Source organism: Mustelus asterias, chromosome 13 (genome assembly GCF_964213995.1).
Source record: "Mustelus asterias chromosome 13, sMusAst1.hap1.1, whole genome shotgun sequence".
Classification (NCBI taxonomy): domain Eukaryota; kingdom Metazoa; phylum Chordata; class Chondrichthyes; order Carcharhiniformes; family Triakidae; genus Mustelus; species Mustelus asterias.
The window spans coordinates 1,067,342-1,087,600 of NC_135813.1; the positions used below are offsets into that span (position 1 = coordinate 1,067,342).

Consider the following 20,259-nt stretch of genomic DNA (forward strand, 5'->3'; position numbering starts at 1 on the left):
TTCCAGGATCTTGACCCAGTAATAGTGAAGGAACAGTGATATATTTCTAAGTCAGGATGGGAATTGACTTGGAGGGGAGCACCCAGGTGTGGTGTTCCCAGCTATCTGTTACCCCTGTCTTCAGCATTGTAGAGATTGTGGTTTTGGATGATGTTGTTGAAGGAGTCTTGGTGAGTAGCTGCAGTCCATCTTGTAGATGGTTCACACGCCTGCTCCTGAGCGTCGGTGCTGGAGGGAGTGGATGTTTAAGATGGAATATGGGGAGCCAATCAGGGCTACTTAGTCCAGGATTGTGTCAAGCTTCTCGAGTGCTGTGAGAGCTGCACTCGTCCAAGCAAGTGGGGAGAATTCCGTTCAACTCCTGACTTGAGCCTTGTTCATGTTTCACAGGCATTGGGGAGTTGGAGGACCTGTCCCACACACACTGACTCTCACTGGGGTACGGGTCCCACACACACTGACTCTCACTGGGGTACGGGTCCCACACACACTGACTCTCACTGGGGTACGGGTCCCACACACACTGACTCTCACTGGGGTACGGGTCCCACACACACTGACTCTCACTGGGGTACGGGTCCCACACACACTGACTCTCACTGGGGTACGGGTCCCACACACACTGACTCTCACTGGGGTACGGGTCCCACACACACTGACTCTCACTGGGGTACGGGTCCCACACACACTGACTCTCACTGGGGTACGGGTCACACACACACTGACTCTCACTGGGGTACGGGTTCCACACACACTGACTCTCACTGGGGTACGGGTCACACACACACTGACTCTCACTGGGGTATGGGTCCACACACACTGACTCTCACTGGGGTACGGGTTCCACACACACTGACTCTCACTGGGGTACGGGTCACACACACACTGACTCTCACTGGGGTACGGGTCCCACACACACTGGCTCTCACTGGGGTACGGGTTCCACACACACTGACTCTCACTGGGGTACGGGTCCCACACACACTGACTCTCATTGGGGTACGGGTCCCACACACACTGACTCTCACTGGGGTACGGGTCCCACACACACTGACTCTCACTGGGGTACGGGTCCCACTAACACTGGCGCTCACTGGGGTACGGGCGCAATGAGCACTGTTTCTCAGTTGTGTTCCCAACACTAACCCCACCTCCAATCTCACACAGACCGTAAAAGCCAGGAAGTGTGTGCCTCCAATGTGCTGCACTGATTGGTATGTTTTGCATATCTGGAGTGCATCAACATATCAGAGCCTTTACACCAGTGCAATTCAGCATCCCATCCAGCCTTACACACTCAACCCTCATACCCTGTGGCGTTTCTACTTCACACTGATAGGAACAGAGGAAAATAGGACTGCCCAGGTAATAACGGGGATAAAGTAAATGCTGAGACTCACTCTGCCAGCTCCTCCAGGCTGCGATAAACATCATCATCCACTGCTGTCTCCTCTGAAGGAAAGGGCCTGGGAAAGACAAAGAACAACACGGTTAAACACCAAACAACCTGCCCTCACATCCTCACTGCTCCCAGATTGGGTCTTTCTATCTTGGGCATTAGGTTTGGGACTTGTTCCTTATATTGTTGACATACTTTGGTATCTGCGTAACACTTGCTTGTTAGCACGACATTGTGTAAAGGGTGGCAACGAGGTTCGATTCCCAGTTTGGAACTCTGTCTGTGTGGAGTTTGCACGTTCTCCCCGTGTCTGCGTGAGTTTCCTCTGGGTGCTCCGGTTTCCTCCCACACTCCGAAAGACATGCTGGTTAGGGTGCATTGGCCTTGCTAAATTCTCCCTCAGTGTACCTGAACAGGTGCCAGAGTGTGGTGACTAGGGGATTTTCACAGTAACTTCATTGCAGTGTTAATGTAAGCCTACTTGTGACTAATAAATAAACTTTAAAAACTTTAAACCATGCTCCTAAGTGTGATTCCAACCTCGCTCTCTCTTTCTCTCACACAAGGTAATATTACATATTACTGACATAGAGTCAGAGGTTTACAGTATGGAAACAGGCCCTTCGGCCCAACTTGTCCATGCCGCCACTTTTTTTTAAACCACTAAGCTAGTCCCAATTGCCCGCATTTGGCCCATATCCCTCTGTACCCATTGTACCCATGTAACTATTTAAATGCTTTTTTAAAGACAAAATTGTACCCGCCTCTACTACTACCTCTGGCAGCTCATTCCAGACACTCACCACCCTCTGTGTGAAAGAATTGCCCCTCTGGACCCTTTTGTATCTCTCTCCCCCTCTCACCTTAAACCTAACTGACATCCGTCAATCTTGTGTCAGACCATCCCCCTCTCTCACTCCCTCATGAGAGTGTGATTCGGGGAGGGGAGGTTGGAACCATGCCTTACCTGTAACCTCTCCTGACACATTAATTATTAGTGTCAATAGTATCATTATTATCTACGTCATACATTAACCTATCGCACCAGTTCACCGCTTATACTACACCTCCTCCAAAGAATACTCTCCTACTTTTTAACATGAAGCTATGTCTTTATCTACCAAGGCACAGCTCTTGCGAGATTGAATTGTCCGCAACTGATATCTTGGAGACATGAGAGCTTTCTTTAGCAGCCGGTGGGACATCAGAATCTGCAGAATGGGAGAACTTCACCAGCATTGCTGCAAGGCAGTGCATAACTTTCAGGATGACTGAATTGTAAGAATGAGAAAATCCTTTCCAGGAAAGACAAATCCGAGGGAGAAGATTGAAGACAATGAACCCTTGGACACTCGGGGACCAGAAGAGAAGAACTCAGGTCCCTCTCAAAGGACTCTGGTTAGAAGCTTCCAAAGAGGAAAGATCTTCAACTCCAGGGAAGACTGCCACAGCCCCGCACCCCCCTCCGGGCCCTCTGCCACCCCACCCTTCACTGCCACGCCCAAGACTGAAAAGGCATTGGAGATCCGAGATTTCAATAAACTTGGACAATGGAGGAAAAAGTAACCAATATCTGAGAAGACTGTCAGAAAAAGATGTGATTTGTCAATGATATTTTGCGAGGACTGTCTACTTTCTGGGGGCAGTGGTACACAGAGAGCCACATTCCACTCTGTATGAGGTCACCCCACTCTGGGCAGTGGGAAGACGTGCTGAGAATAAGGAGACAAGACAGCCTCACCTTCTGCAATGAGATGGATTTCCTGTAAGCGACGGAGACCAGATTGCTGTACAGAATTCTGCAGCTTCAGACTGAGTCACAGCCTCTGTGCTGACCTGCAGCCTGGAGGGAAGACAACTTTGTGCTGGGACAGAAATGTAGATGCTAATTGACTTTCCCCATGGCAAGGTGCCAGCTCTTCAGCAGTGTGATCCTACAAAGGGCAGCAGTGGTTAACACTGCTGCCTCACAGTGCCAGGGAGCCAGGTTCAATTCCGGCCTCGGTGACTGTGTGGAGTTTGCATGTTCTTTATGTGTCTGTGTGGGTTTCCTCTGGATGCTCCGGTTTCCTCCCACACTCCAAAGATGTGCAGGTTAGGTGGATTGGCAACGTGTTGGTAGATTCAGTGGAATTCAGATCTGAATGTTGTTCAGCCACTAAAAGCACAACCAATCCTTCAAAAAGACAGCAAAGATGTCATGAGGTGAATCCATCAATGGGAAGGATTAATCATTTTCCAGGATCTCAATCCCCAAGAGGTCACTCAGTGCAGCAAGGGAATGTTCCTCAACACTTTTCAGGAAAAGCCAATTCAGGTCCAGCAGGTCGTCATGGGGATGGTCACTCTGCTGCAGTGCTTTCTGTATCCTCCACTCAGCCCTCACTCCAAGAAGACCGGAGAGATTCAGACCTCCAATATCTGCCCTGGATCGAGTGTCTCTGTGAAAGAAAGGAACTTGCTGCTGATTAGTTTAACTTCCTCAGCTTCTGAAAGCAGATCTTTCACTGGAAGGTTGAAGATTCTTCACGAAAGACAGCGAGTCGCTCAAATGATCAGCATTGTCTGGCTTTTCGAGGATTCATAGTCATAGAGGTTTACAGCATGGAAACAGGCCCTTCGGCCCAACTTGTCCATGCCGCCCTTTTTTAAACCCCTAAGCTAATCCCAATTGCCCACATTTGGCCCATATCCCTCTATATCCATCGTACACATGTAACTATCTAAATTCTTTTCAAAAGATAAAATTGTACCCGCCTCTACTACTACCTCTGGCAGCTTGTCCCAGACACTCACCACCCTCTGTGTGAAAAAATTGCCCCTCTGGACACTTTTGTATCTCTCCCCTCTCACCTTAAACCTATGCCCTCTAGTTTTAGACTCCCCTACCTTTGGGAAAAGATATTGACTATCTCGCTGATCTGTGCCCCTCGTTATTTTATAGACCTCTATAAGATCACCCCTCAGCCTCCTACACTCCAGAGAAAAAAGTCCCAGTCTATCCAGCCTCTCCTTATAACTCAATCCATCAAGTCCCAGTAGCATCCTAGTAAATCTTTTCTGCACTCTTTCTAGTTTAATAATATCCTTTCTATAATAGGGTGACCAGAACTGTACATAGTATTCCAAGTGTGGCCTTACCAATGTCTTGTACAACTTCAACAAGACATTCCAACTTCTATATTCAGTGATCTGACCGATGAAACCAAGCATGCCGAATGCCTTCTTCACCACTCTGTCCGCCTGTGACTCCACTTTCAAGGAGCTATGAACATGTACCCCGCGATCTCTTTGCTCTGTAACTCTCCCCAACGCTTTACCATTATCTGAGTAAGTCCTGCCTGGTTCAACCTACCAAATGCATCACCTTGCATTTGTCTAAATTAAACTCCATCTGCCATTCTTCAGCCCACTGGCCCAATTGATCAAGATCCCATTGCAATTGGAGATAACTTTCTTCACTGTCCACTATGCCACCAATCTTGGTGTCATCTGCAAACTTACTAACCATGCCTCCTATATTCTCATCCAAATCATTGATATAAATGACAAATAACAGTGGACCCTGCACTGATCCCTGAGGCACACCGCTGGCCACAGGCCTCCAGTTTGAAAAACAACCCTCTACAACCACCCTCTGGCTTCTGTCAAGAAGTCAATTTTGTATCCATTTAGATACCTCACCCTGAATCCCGTGAGATTTAACCTTATGCAACAACCTACCATGTGGTACCTTGTCAAAAGCTTTGCTAAAGTCCATGTAGACAACATCAACTGCACTGCCCTCATCTACCTTCTTGGTTACCCTTTCAAAAAACGCAATCAAATTTGAGAAACATGATTTTCCACTCACAAAGCCATGCTGACTGTCCCTAATCAGTCCTTGCATCTCTAAATGCCTGTAGATCCTGTCTATCAAAATACCTTCCAACAGTTTACCCACCACAGATGTGAGGCTCACTGGCCTATAGTTCCCAGGCTTTTCCCTGCAGCCCTTTTTAAACAAAGGCACAACATTTGCCATTCTCCAATCTTCAGGCACCTCACCCGTGACTATCGATGATTCAAATATCTCGGCTAGGGGACCCGCAATTTCCTCCGTAGCCTCCCACAATATCCTGGGATACACTTCATCAGGTCCCGGGGATTTATCTATCTTGATGCGCTTTAAGACTTCCAGCACCTCCTCCTCTGTAATATGTACACTCTTCAAGACATCACTATTTAATTCCCCAAGTTCCCTAACATCCATGCTTTTTTCAACAGTAAATACTGATGACAAATATTCATTTAGGATCCCACCCATCTCTTGTGGATCTGCACATAGATGACCTTGTTCATCCTTAAGAGGCCCTACTCTCTCCCTTGTTACTCTTTTGCCCTTTATGTATTTGTAGAAGCTCTTTGGATTCTCCTTTGCCTTATCTGCAAAAACAATCTCGTGTCCCCTTTTTGCCCTCCTGATTTCTCTCTTAACTCTACTCCTACACCCCCTATACTCTTCAAGGGATTCACGTGATCCCAGCTGCCTATGCATGTCATGTGCCTCTTTCTTCTTCTTGACCAGGGCCTCAATATCCCGAGTCATCCAGGGTTCCCGACTTCTGCCAGCCTATCAGGGGATACCAGTAGCAGCAACCAGAGCAGTGGCACTACGGCTGGCTCTGATAAGCAAGGAAGGACAAAGAGCACTAGGGCAATAGTTATCGGGGACTCTATAGTTAGGGGTGCAGATAGACGCTTCTGTTCATGTGAAAGAGACTCTAGGATGGTCTGTTGCTTCCCTGCGTCCAGGATGTCTCTGAATGGGCAGAAAGCATTCTGAAGGAAGAGGTCGTGGTACATATTGGTACTAACGACATAGGCAGGAAAAGCGATGAGGTCCTGTAGCAGCAGTTTAGGGAGTTAGGTAGAAAGTTAAAAAGCAGGACCTCTAGGATTGTATTCTCAGGATTACTCCCTGTGCCACGTGTCAATGAGGCCAGGAATAGGAAGATAGTGCAGCTTAACACGTGGCTAAACAGCTGGTGTAGGAGGGAGGGTTTCAGATATCTGGACCATTGGGGTCTCTTCCGGAGCAGGTAGGATCTGTACAAGAAGGACGGGTTGCATCCAAACTAGAGGGGCATAAATATTCCGGTCGGGAGGTTTGCTAGTGTCACACGGGAGGATTTAAACTAGTTTGGCAGGAGGGTGAGAACCAAAGCAAAGGTGAATTAGCTGAAGGGGCATTAGAGAGCAGGGCCAGTTAGACTCAGAAGAAGAGTAGACAGGGTGTGTTTGCTGATCAAAGAGGGTCCAGTGGACTGAAGTGCATTTGCTTCAGTGCGAGAAGTGTGACAGGTAACGGAGGTGAACTTAGAGTTTGGATTAGTACGAGGAACTATGATGTTGTTGCCATTACAGAAACTTTGGTTAAGGGAAGGACAGGATTGGCAGCTTAACATTCCAGGATACAGTTGCTTCAGGTGGGATAGAAGGGGATGTAAAAGGGGTGGGGGAGTTGCACTACTGGTTAAGGAGAATATCACAGCTGTACTCCGGGAGGACACCTCGGAGGGCTCATACAGAGAGGCAATATGGGTAGAGCTCAGAAATAGGGAAGGTGTTTGGGTTTACTATAGGCCTCCCAACAGCGAGTGGGAGATAGAGGAACAGATAAGGTGTAAAAGTAACAGGGTTGGTGTGGTGGGAGATTTTAACTTCCTCTATATTGACTGGGACTCACTTAGTGCTAGGGGCGTGGATGGGGCAGAGTTTGTAAGGAGCATCCAGGAGGGCTTCTTGAAACAGTATGTAGATAGTCCAACTAGGGAAGGGGCCATATTGGACCTGGTATTGGGGAATGAGCCCGGCCAGGTGGTTGATGTTTCAGTAGGGGAGCAGTTCAGGAACAGTGACCACAATTTCTTTTTAATATTCATATTCATTCATGGGACATGGGCGTCGCTTTTATTGCCCATCCTAGTTGCCCGAGGGCAGTTGAGAGTCAACAACATTATTGTGGCTCTGGAGTCACATGTAGGCCAGACCGGGTAAGGACAGCAAATTTACTTTCCTAAAGGACATTAATGAACCAGATGCGTTTTTCCGACAATCGACAATGGTTTCATGGTCATCAGTAGATTCTTAATTCCAGATATTTTTTATTGAATTCAAATTCCACCATCTGCTGTGGTGGGATTCGAACCCGGGTCCCTAGAACATTAGCTGAGTTTCTGGATTAATAGTCTAGCGACAATACCACGAGGCCATTGCCGTCCCAAATTCTGTAAGCTTTAAGGTACAGATGGATAAAGATAAGTGTAGTTCTCAAGTGCTAAATTAGGGGAAGGCTAATTCCCACAATATTAGGCAGAAAGATTGGGGGCAGCTGTTTGAGGGCAAATCAACATCTGGCATGTGGGAGGCTTTCAAGTGTAAGTTGATAGGGATTCAGGACCGGCGCATTCCTGTAAGGATGAAGGATAAGTATGGCAAGTTTAGGGAATCTTGGATAACGAGAGATATTGTGAGCCTAGTCAAAGAGAAAAAGAAAGCATTTGTCAAAGCTAGGAGGCTGGGAACATACAAAGCAAGTGTGGAATACAAGGAAATTAGGAAGAAACTTAAGCAAGGAGTTAGGAGGGCTAAAAGGGGTCACAAAAAGTCATTGGCCAGCAGGATTAAAGAAAATTCCAAGGCTTTATATATAAAGAGCAAGAGGGCATTGAGTTTAAAAATTGGCAAGTCATGTTGCAGCTTTGTAGAACCTTAGTTAGGCTGCACTTGGAATATAGTGTTCAATTCTGGTCGGCACACTACCAGAAGGATGTGGAGGCTTTGGAGAGGGTACAGAAAAGATTTACCAGGATGTTGCCTGGTATGGAGGGCATTAGCTATGAGGAGAGGTTGGAGAAACTTGGTTTGTTCTCACTGGAGCGACGGAGGTTGAGGGGAGACCTGATAGAAGTCTACAAGATTATGAGAGGCATGGACAGAGTGGATAGTCGGAAGCTTTTTCCCCAGGGTGGAAGAGTCAATTACGAGGGAGCACAGGTTTAAGGTTTAAAGGAGATGCACAAGGCAGGTTTTTTTTTACACAGAGGGTGGTGGGTGCCTGGAACTCGTTGCCCGGGAAGGTAGTGGAGGCAGATACAATAGTGACTTTTAAGGCGCGTCTTGACAAGTGCATGAATAGGATGGGAATAGAGGGATATGGTCCCCGACCATGCTGCCCGACTGAACCAAAACCCCCTACCCGGAAGGGTAGGGGGTTTTAGTTCAGTCGGGCAGCATGGTCGGTGCAGACTTGTAGGGCTGAAGGCCCTGTTCCTGAGCTGTAATTTTCTTTGTTCTTTGACCCTCTGACAGTGCGGCACTCCCTCAGCACTGACCCTCTGACAGTGCGGCACTCCCTCAGTACTGACCCTCTGACAGTGCGGCACTCCCTCAGCACTGACCCTCTGACAGTGCGGCACTCCCTCAGTACTGACCCTCTGACAGTGCGGCACTCCCTCAGCACTGACCTTCTGACAGTGCGGCACTCCCTCAGCACTGACCCTCTGACAGTGCAGCACTCCCTCAGTACTGACCCTCTGACAGTGCGGCACTCCCTCAGCACTGACCCTCTGACAGTGCGGCACTCCCTCAGCACTGACCCTCTGACAGTGCGGCACTCCCTGAGTACTGACCCTCTGACAGTGCGGCACTCCCTCAGCACTGACCCTCTGACAGTGCGGCACTCCCTCAGTACTGACCCTCTGACAGTGCGGCACTCCCACAGCACTGACCTTCTGACAGTGCGGCACTCCCTCAGCACTGACCCTCTGACAGTGCGGCACTCCCTCAGTACTGACCCTCTGACAGTGCGGCACTCCCTCAGTACTGACCCTCTGACAGTGCGGCACTCCCTCAGCACTGACCCTCTGACAGTGCGGCACTCCCTCAGTACTGACCCTCTGACAGTGCGGCACTCCCTCAGCACTGACCCTCTGACAGTGCGGCACTCCCTCAGTACTGACCCTCTGACAGTGCGGCACTCCCTCAGCACTGACACTCTGACAGTGCGGCACTCCCTCAGCACTGACCCTCTGACAGTGCGGCACTCCCTCAGTACTGACCCTCTGACAGTGCGGCACTCCCTCAGTACTGACCCTCTGACAGTGCGGCACTCCCTCAGCACTGACCCTGACAGTCTAAGTGCTGCATTGCCGATAATGCCATCGACACATATTCATTCCCCTTCCTCTTGATATTTTCAGTAAATAAGCACATTTTATTGTCACACATGCTTCCCCCGAACTGTTTCAGGCTCTGTGAAACCTGCTGTATTTCACAGTGTGTAACTGTGTCGACATGTTACAAGCAGCTTTTGTCAATGACATCTATATGGGCTGATCTTTTGTGACAGGTGGAAATCGCTGCTGAAGGAATTCAGTCTCACAAGGCATTAACTTTAAATGGTGCCAGACAGCTGTGCGAAAGGGGAATCCCTCATCAGTGGTTTAACTCTGGGCCTCTGTCAATCAGTGTTTAGGCGGTTCCGTATTCTGTCACCTGCATCACTCTATCCTTAAACAAACATGAGCTGATCAGGGAGCCAGTCTGGATTTGTTCAAGATGTGCCAAGTGTGAGTTAATTGAATATTTTGAGTGAGTCACTAATGAAGAGTCTGTGGCTGGGTTCGAGATGGATTTCCATAAGACTTTCGATCCAGTTCCACACAAGAAATGTTTGGTAAAACTGAGGATGCAGGAAGTTGGAAGTTGGGTTGGTAAGTGGGAGACTGAAATTGGGGATAATGGCAATGTTTTCTGATTGGCGGAAGTGACCAGTCTGATGTTAGTGTCCCTTTAAGAAAGTTTTAAAAGAAAATCATGCTCACAGCCTCAAGTGATGTCATTGGCGGGAAGGAGAAAAAAATAACTGTCAGTCAGGTGACAAGGGTTGTTATTAGTTTGGTTTTGGCTGCAGTGCCAGAGGCAGACTTAGAAGCAAGCTGGAAAAGAAGTCTCTTTCTTGCTCTGTTTTGCTTTGAAAGTTTTACCATTTCGCTGAATGCACAACTTATTGTCATGCTGCAGTAAAGAGCCTACATTTTGGTGTTTTTGGGGGAGTTGAAGACCGCAAGCTGCTCTGAGTTTTCAAGATCATTTGAAATCAGCAGTCAACCCAGGGAACAGGTTCCAAGTATCATGAGAGCTTCAGCCTGTGCAGCGATAAATCTGTTTAAAGGGTTTTATTTATTGAGTTTTGGTTTCAAGTGGAACATCATTAGAGATATTCATTAAGTTGTTGTTGTTTTGTTTCTTGTTTGTAATTGATAAAAGTTCTTGCTAATTTTCTTACCATACATGTGAACTGTGTTCGTAAATAAACTTTGTTTGATAAAAGCTCCCTCGGGGTGGCTCACTTGAATCATACCTGAAGTGAAACATCTCATGCTTATCCTAGCAAGCTTCAAGATGTAAAACTTGTGATTCAGGCGGGCTTCATAAACACTTTGGAGTTTCTGACCTGAACCATGACACCACTGTTTTCCCCAGGACTGATATTTTCACTACATTTATCAGAGACTTCGATGAAGGAACAGAGTCTCCTCTCTCCAAGTTTGACAATACTTTAGAAGGGACAGGAATACCAGAGGTGGAGGCAAAAAGTTGCAAAGGATCATTGACAGATTCAGTGAGTGGGAGAAATTGCGACAACTGCAGTTCAGCTTGAGGAAGAGGGAGGAATCCGGTGCAGGCTCCAGGTAATCAGAGTATTTTTCAAATGAGGGGAATGAAGGAACTGGGGAAAACCGAGATAAAGAATCAAAGTACAGAATAAGCTGAAGTTAGTGGACTGGTACAGGAAAGGTCAATGCATTGTTGGTCTTTATCAAAGAAGTTTGGAATACAAAGGTTAGAAATGATGCTCCAGATGTGTAACCTCTGCTTGGGCCACATCTGGATTATCGGCTCAAACAAAATCCTGCAGAAGCTGGAAACCTGAAACAAAAATAAAAAATGCTGGGAAAAGTCTGGCAGCATCTGTGAAGAAAAAGCGAGCTCATGTCCTGTACAGGAAGGGTCTGGTGGCCCTGGATACAATACTTCATAAACACAGTATCAGGCTGCATTTACACAGTGCCTTCAGTGAGATCTCCACAGGTGTTTACGGTCATACCCCCTCACACGTTGCTGTCCCCACATCGAAACAGCTTTTGTCGCGACACTACGGACTTCCTAAAGAAACTCAGCACACAGGGAGCAGTTGAACCAGGAGCACTCCTCGTCACAACGGATGTCTCGGCACTCTACACCAGCATCCCCCACGATGATGGCATTGCTGCAACTGCCTCAGTACTCAACGCCAACAACTGCCAGTTTCCAGATGCAATTTTACAACTCATCCGCTTCATCCTGGACCGCAATGTCTTCACCTTCAACAACCAGTTCTTCATCCAGACACACGGAACAGCCATGGGGACCAAATTCGCAACTCAATATGCCAACATCTTCATGCACAGGTTCGAACAAGATTTCTTCACCGCACAGGACCTTCAACCGATGCTGTACACTAGATACATTGATGATATTTTCTTCCTTTGGACTCATGGTGAACAATCACTGAAACAACTATATGATGACATCAACAAGTTCCATCCCACCATCAGACTCACCATGGACTACTCTCCGGAATCGGTTGCATTCTTGGACACACGCACCTCCATTAAGGACGGTCACCTCAGCACCTCACTGTACTGCAAGCCCACGGATAACCTCACAATGCTCCACTTCTCCAGCTTCCACCCTAAACACGTTAAAGAAGCCATCCCCTACAGACAAGCCCTCCGTATCCACAGGATCTGCTCAGATGAGGAGGATTGCAACAGACACCTCCAGACGCTGAAAGATGCCCTCATAAGAACAGGATATGGCGCTCGACTCATCGATCGACAGTTCCGACGCGCCACAGCGAAAAACCGCACTGACCTCCTCAGAAGACAAACACGGGACACAGTGGACAGAGTACCCTTCGTCGTCCAGTACTTCCCCGGAGCGGAGAAGCTATGACATCTCCTCCGGAGCTTTCAACATAGAATCATAGAAACCCTACAGTGCAGAAAGAGGCCATCTGGCCCATCGAGTCTGCACCGACCACAATCCCACCCAGGTCCTACCCCCATATCCCTACACATTTACCCGCTAATCCCTCTAACCTACGCATCTCAGGACATAAGGGGCAATTTTAGCATGGCCAATCAACCTAACCAGCACATCTTTGGAGTGTGGGAGGAAACCGGAGCACTCGGAGGAAACCCACACAGACATGAGGAGAATGTGCAAACTCCACACAGACAGTGACCCAAGCTGGGAATCGAACCCAGGCCCCTGGAGCTGTGAAGCAGCAGTGCTAACCACTGTGCCACCGTGCCGCCCAACATGTCAACATGTCATTGATGAAGACAAACATCTCGCCAAGGCCATCCCCACACCCCCACTTCTTGCCTTCAAACAACCGCACAACCTCAAACAGATCATTGTCCGCAGCAAACTACCCAGCCTTCAGGAGAACAGTGTTCACGACACCACACAACCCTGCCACAGCAACCTCTGCAAGACATGCCGGCTCATCGACACGGATGCCATCATTTCACGCGAGAACACCATCCACCAGGTACACGTTACATACTCTTGCAACTCGGCCAATGTTGTCTACCTGATACGCTGCAGGAAAGGATGTCCCGAGGCATGGTACATTGGGGAAACCATGCAGACGCTACGACAACGGATGAATGAACACCGCTTGACAATCACCAGGCAAGAGTGTTCTCTTCCTGTTGGGGAGCACTTCAGCGGTCACGGGCATTCAGCCTCTGATCTCCGGGTAAGCGTTCTCCAAGGCGGCCTTCCCGACACACGACAGCGCAGAGTCGCTGAGCAGAAACTGACAGCCAAGTTCCGCACACACGAGGACGGCCTCAACCGGGATATTGGGTTCATGTCACACTATCTGTAATCCCCACAACCTGCCTGGATGTGCAAAATCTCACTGGCTGTCCTGTCTGGAGACAGTACACATCTCTTTAACCAGTGCTTAATGCTCCCTCCACCCACATTGTCAGTATCTTTCAGACTTGATTAGCTGTAAAGACTCGCATTCCAATCATTATTCATGTAAATTGAGTTTGTGTCTTTGTGCCCTGTTTGTGATCAGAATTCCCACTCACCTGACGAAGGAACAACCTGTTCCGAAAGCTTGTGGCTTTTGCTACCAAATAAACCTTTTGGACTTTAACCTGGTGTTGTTAGACTTCTTACTGTGCCCACACCGAGAGACAGAGATACACACATGCACTGCCTCACACATGAAAGTTCAGCCCTTTAAACCCATAACCCTCACACAGGCAGAAGGACCCATAAACAGACAATTATCACACGCACGCACCAAGCTTAATGCATTGCCATGGTTACCTGATGCCTTTGCTCTGGACAGCAGCATGATGGGAGATTCTGGAGATAGCGGAGATAACCTACAACAAAGAGACAGAGGAGTTAAAGTAACAACAAAGACCAGTATCCAAAAGACCTTCCCTGACAGCAGGCAAGACCCTAAGTGGAACATGTGGTTGCAGCGGGACCCACAACTTCAAGGGAATGCTCGGGCTGATGTGGGCCCACAGCCTCAGCGAGACCCCTTGCCCTGGCCGGGTGCCTGGCCTCCAGCTGCAGCTTTATTTCCTGACAACATACAATGTGTCAGACCTGATCAGCAACACTCTCATGCGACACATCAAGTGTGGGGGCAATAAGGGTCTCCTAGTCAGTACCAAGAACCCAATGACTGCCTGGAGGGGTTGCCCGCTCTGATTGGCCTTGGAGATTTCATTACGTGAACACTCGCATCCAACCAGCTCCCGCTGGTCTTTCACCATTGGTTGCCAGTCACCCAATTCTTACACTGCTCCCGCTTCTGCAACAATGTAAAAGTGAGCCGGCTGCTTGTGATCTGATTGGACGGTTTTGGATATTCAGCCACTTTCCCATCTGCTATATTCACAACTAACAACTGAAAGCCTGAACACAAGCCCACAGCCTGCCTCTCTGTCCAGCTGTAGCTACCTCTCTCTTTCTATCTCTGTCTTTCCCACGGTATTCATCCCTCTCTTTCTCTGTCTATGTCTGTCTGGCACACTCAGTCCATCTCTCTCTGTGACTATCTGTGTCTCTGTGACTGTGTGTTGCTCTCTATAACACATTACAAACCCAAGTACTTCCATAATCTGTCTCTCTCACTCAGGCAATCCCATCTCTGAACGCTTGTATCCAACAAGAGTGTGATTCTAAAGTGTGTGGAGTTGCAACAACCTGAAACAACACATTGCTGCTCTGCTCCTTGCCCCTCGCAATGTCCTTTCTGGCTCTGAGCCATGTTCCTGAATGTATTCCCTCTCCTTCAGAGCTCTCCAAACCCATCATCCAGTTCAGCCAATGGACAACCATTTGACTATCTCCTCTTTAACTAAACATCCATTTTGACATGGGTCTTGGGTGATGTTATGAGTACTTTGTAACTGCAAATTCTTAGGAACATAGGACTTAGCAGCAAAAGTCGGCCATTCAGCCCTTCAAGCCTGCTCCTCCATTCAATAAGATCATGGCTGATCAGATTGTGATCCCAACTCCATTTTCCAATCTGTCCCCCATAACCCTTGACTCCCCTTGTCGATCAAAAATCTAACTTAACCACAGTGGCACAGTGATTAGCACTGCTACCTGCTATCACCAGGGACCCAGATTGAATTTCAACCTCAGGTCACTGTCTGCGTGGAGTTTGCACGTTCTCCCAGTGTCTGCGTGGGTTTCCTCTGCGTGCTCCGGTTTCCTCCCACAATCCAAAGATGTACAGGTTAGTTAGATTGGCCATGATAAATTGCCCCTTAGTGTCCCAAGATGTGTAGGTTAGGTAGATTAGCCATGGCAAAAGGGCAGGATTACGGAGGTAGGACAGGGAAGTGGGCCTGTGAAGAGTGATCATTTGGAGGGTCATAGAATGGCCTCCTTCTGTACTGTAGGGATTGAAGAAATTCAATGACCCATCCTCCACTGACGAACGATATCCTGAGAGAAAAAGTTTCTCTGCCTCTCTGTCCCCTGATTCTTAGACTGTCTCCCCTGGTTCTTCCACAGCACAATAATGTGTATTTATATAAAAGCAAAATACTGCGGATGCTGGAATCTGAAGGAAAAACAGAAAATGCTGGAAAACCTCAGCAAGTCTGGCAGCCTTTGTGGAGAGAGAATAGAGCCAATGTTTCTAGTCTGGATGACCCTTCGTCATAATAGTGCTAACATGTTGAAGGCCTGCACAAGAGAATTCTGAAACAACATTTGATAACGGGCAATGCAAGGAGATATTAGAACATAGAACATAGAACAGTACAGCACAGAACAGGCCCTTCGGCCCACGATGTTGTGCCGAGCTTTATCTGAAACCAAAATCAAGCTATCCCACTCCCTATCATCCTGGTGTGCTCCATGTGCCTATCCAATAACCGCTTAAATGTTCCTAAAGTGTCTGACTCCACTATCACTGCAGGCAGTCCATTCCACACCCCAACCACTCTCTGCGTAAAGAACCTACCTCTGATATCCTTCCTATATCTCCCACCATGAACCCTATAGTTATGCCCCCTTGTAATAGCTCCATCCACCCGAGGGAATAGTCTTTGAACGTTCACTCTATCTATCCCCTTCATCATTTTATACACCTCTATTAAGTCTCCCCTCAGCCTCCTCCGCTCCAGAGAGAACAGCCCTAGCTCCCTCAACCTTTCCTCATAAGACCTACCCTCCAAACCAGGCAGCATCCTGGTAAATCTCCTCTGCACTCTTTCCAGCGCTTCCACATCCTTCTTATAGCGAGGTGACCAGAACTGCACACAATATTCCAAATGTGGTCTCACCAAGGTCCTGTACAGTTGCAGCATAACCCCACGGCTCTTAAACTCCAACCCCCTGTTACTAAAAGCTAACACACTATAGGCCTTCTTCACAGCTCTATCCACTTGAGTGGCAACCTTTAGAGATCTGTGGATATGGACCCCAAGATCTCTCTGTTCCTCCACAGTCTTCAGAACCCTACCTTTGACCCTGTAATCCACATTTAAATTTGTCCTACCAAAGTGAATCACCTCACATTTATCAGGGTTAAACTCCATTTGCCATTTTTCAGCCCAGCTTTGCATCCTATCTATGTCTCTTTGCAGCCTACAACAGCCCTCCACCTCATCCACTACTCCACCAATCTTGGTGTCATCAGCAAATTTACTGATCCACCCTTCAACCCTCTCCTCTAAGTCATTAATAAAAATCACAAAGAGCAGAGGACCAAGCACTGATCCCTGCGGCACTCCGCTAGCAACCTGCCTCCAGTCCGAAAATTTTCCATCCACCACCACCCTGTCTTCGATCAGACAGCCAGTTACCTATCCAATCGGCCAACTTTCCCTCTATCCCACACCTCCTCACTTGCATCATAAGCCGACCATGGGGGACCTTATCAAACGCCTTACTAAAATCCATGTATATGACATCAACTGCCCTACCTTCATCAACACACTTAATTACCTCCTCAAAAAATTCAATCAAATTTGTGAGGCACGACTTGCCCTTCACGAATGGCATGGTTAGTAAGTTTGCAGATGACACTAAGATTGGTGACATAGTGGACAGTGAAGAAAGTTATCTCCAATTGCAACGGGATCTTGATCAATTGGGCCAGTGGGCTGACAAATGGCAGATGGAATTTAATTTAGACAAATGCAAGGTGATGCATTTTGGTAGATTGAACCAGGGCAGGACTTACTCAGTTAATGGTAGGGCGTTGGGGAGAGTTACAGAGCAAAGAGATCTAGGGGTACATGTTCATAGCTCCTTGAAAGTGGAGTCACAGGTGGACAGAGTGGTGAAGAAGGTATTCGGCATGCTTGGTTTCATCGGTCAGAACATTGAATACAGGAGTTGGAATGTCTTGTTGAAGTTGTACAAGACATTGGTAAGGCCACACTTGGAATACTGTTTGCAATTGTGGTCACCCTATTACAGAAAGGGTATTAAACTAGAAAGAGTGCAGAAAAGATTTACTAGGATGCTACTGGGACTTGATGGATTGAGTTATAAGGAAAGGCTGGATAGACTGGGACTTTTTTCTTTGGAGTGTCGGAGGCTGAGGGGTGATCCTATAGAGGTCTATAAAATAATGAGGGCCATAGATCAGCTAGATAGTCAATATAGTTTCACAAAGGTAGGGGAGTCTAAAACTGGAGGGCATAGGTTTAAGGTGAGAGGGGAGAGATACAAAAGTGTCCAGAGGGGCAATTTTTTCACACAGAGGGTGGTGAGTGTATGGAACAAGCTGCCAGAGGTAGTAGTAGTGGCGGGTACAATTTTGTCTTTTAAAAAGCATTTAGATAGTTACATGGGTACGATGGATATAGTGGGATATGGGCCAAATGTGGAATTAGCTTCGGGGTTTAAAAAGAAAGGGTGGCATAGACAAGTTGGGCCAAAGGGCCTGTTTCCATGCTGTAAATCTCCATGACTCTGTATAAATACTGAGACTAGAAGAGGTGGGAATCCTGCAGAGAGTAACTCACCTCCTGACTCCTCAAAGCCTGTCCATCAGGAGTGTGATGAATACTCACCACTTGCCTGAATGGGTGCAGCTCCAACAACACTCAAGAAGCTCGACACCATCCAGGACAAAGCAGCCTATTTGACTGGCACCACATCCACCACTGAAAGATCCACTCCCTCTAGCACCAATTCACAGTGACAGCTGTATGTACCATCGACACCATTCACCACAGCAAATCACCAAGGCTCCTTTTAAAACCCATGACTGCTACCATCAAGAAGGGCAAACAGAAATATAGAAGATAGAAGCAAGAGTAGGCCATTCGACCCTTCGAGCCTGGTCTCCCATTCATTATGATCATGGCTGATCATCCAATTTAATCGCCTGATCCTGCCTCGTCCCATATCCTTCGATCCCTTTCATCCCAAGAACTTTATCTAACTTCTTCTTGAAAACATTTGATGGATTGGCCTGAACTGCTTTCTGTGGTAGTGAATTTTCAAGGGCAATTAGGGAGGGGCAATAAATGCTGGCTTAGTCTGCGACACCCACGTCCCATGAATGCATAAAAAATATTGTTAAACCAAATCTCACTCAAGTTCCGTGGCACTAAGTGGAGCTGAGTGCAACAAGCTCTCACACTGTACCCTGAAAACACCAGTGCTGACCTTCACAGGTCAGACGCTGCCCTCCTCACTGCACATTAACTCCCAGAAGCTGCAGCATTACCACAGCTTAGTGTAAACACTGCCTCGACACATCTCATGGCCTCTCAGTCAAGTGCTAAAGCTCAGATTGCCAGGATCAAGCACTGTGCCATGGGCAAACCACAGGCAGAAATAGTGACAGACCAAGTAAACTGGAAACCACTGCATGGATTCAAGCTGTAATTGAATTAGCATCTGACAAAAGGATTATTTCTGTATTCCCTGGGTGCACGAGTTGAAATAATCACCTCGCATTGCAGCCTGAGCCTCTCTCAATAATGAGACGGAGAAGAAAATAGAAATTAAAAGCATTCATCCAGTCAAGCTCACGCCAGGATTTCCTCCGCATCATCGGACTCTCACCAAAAGCAAATCAAATCAGTGGGAAAAACAGTGTTTCACATAGTCACATTGTAATGATAAAATAGCTTATTGTACAAAGGATTGGGGAAACATGTTGTAGGTTCATTTATTCAGACTAGGCATGAGAACGGTTATAATCAGGTATAGAGCCTGAAGGCAGCAGAGCTGTGTGTGCGCGCGCCCGTGCTCAAACCAAAAGTAAAACTAAGACTGGGTCACATGACAACTTTCTTTCTAGTAAAGTGTGACTGTCTGACGTATAACTGTAACAGACATTAACTCCCAGAAGCTGCAGCGTTACCACAGCTGTACTCTCTCCTTTCCTTCTCTATGAACGGTATGCTTTGTCTGTAGAGCTCGCATGAAACAATACGTTGCCCTTCAGTCCATTGTGTCTGTGCCACGCATCAAGCACCTATCTATTCTCATCTCATTTTGCAGCACTTGATTCATAGCCTTGTTCTGCCATGGTGTTCCATATGCTCATCTAAATGTTTCTTAAATAAAAGGCAGTGGCGATTAAATAACAAAAGGTTTCATGATGCAATCGGCAAAGGAAATGCTCACAGATATAGTAAAGAAATAAAGAGTCGTGTCCAAACCAGGCATGAATGACCTAAAAACCACCTGAACACAATTGGGACGACAGCAACCCAGCAAAACCAAATACAACGGAAGCAGAGGTTATGACCTCAAGTTTTTGAGTTTAATGTTGAGTCCAGAAAGCTGTAGATCGCTGAGTCAAAGCATTCGGTGTTGTTTCTGCAGCTCGTGAAACTCACTGGAATACTGCAGAAGGCCAGACAGCAAGATCAGCATGAAAGCAAGGTGGAAAATGACAAGCTATTGGAATCTGGGGTCTTGTGGACTGAACAGAGGTGTCACCCAGTCTGCATTTGGTCTCCCAAACATAGAGACCACATGGTGAGCAGTGGACACAATATACTGAATTGCAAATAAATCACTGCTTCACTTGCAAAGTGTGTTTGGGGCCTTGGATAGTGAAAAGGGAGAAGGGGAAAGGGCAGGTTTGGATCTCCTGCACTTGCACAAAGTGCAAGATGAGAGGCAACATGGTTTTGTGAAGGGGAGGTCGTGTCTCACGAACTTGATCGAGTTTTTCGAGGAAGTGACGAAGATGATTGATGAGGGTAGGGCAGTAGATGTTGTCTACATGGACA

The 20,259-nt window shown here is 47.4% G+C and overlaps 1 protein-coding gene across 4 annotated transcripts in view; it reads right to left on the reverse strand.

Moving 5' to 3' along the window:
• Nucleotides 1–20,259, reverse strand: part of vav2 (vav 2 guanine nucleotide exchange factor) — a 230,026-nt gene that overhangs the window by 113,729 nt on the left and 96,038 nt on the right. For all 4 annotated transcript variants that reach the window (XR_013499320.1, XM_078226123.1, XM_078226125.1 and 1 more), the window contains exons 3-4: nucleotides 13,844–13,902; nucleotides 1,401–1,466 (exon numbers count right to left, since the gene is read on the reverse strand). Coding sequence is in view for 3 of the 4 variants with exons in the window: in XM_078226123.1 (XP_078082249.1) it covers nucleotides 1,401–1,466; nucleotides 13,844–13,902 (125 nt within the window). In the remaining variant the exon portion in view is untranslated. The remainder of the gene's footprint in view (nucleotides 1–1,400; nucleotides 1,467–13,843; nucleotides 13,903–20,259) is intronic.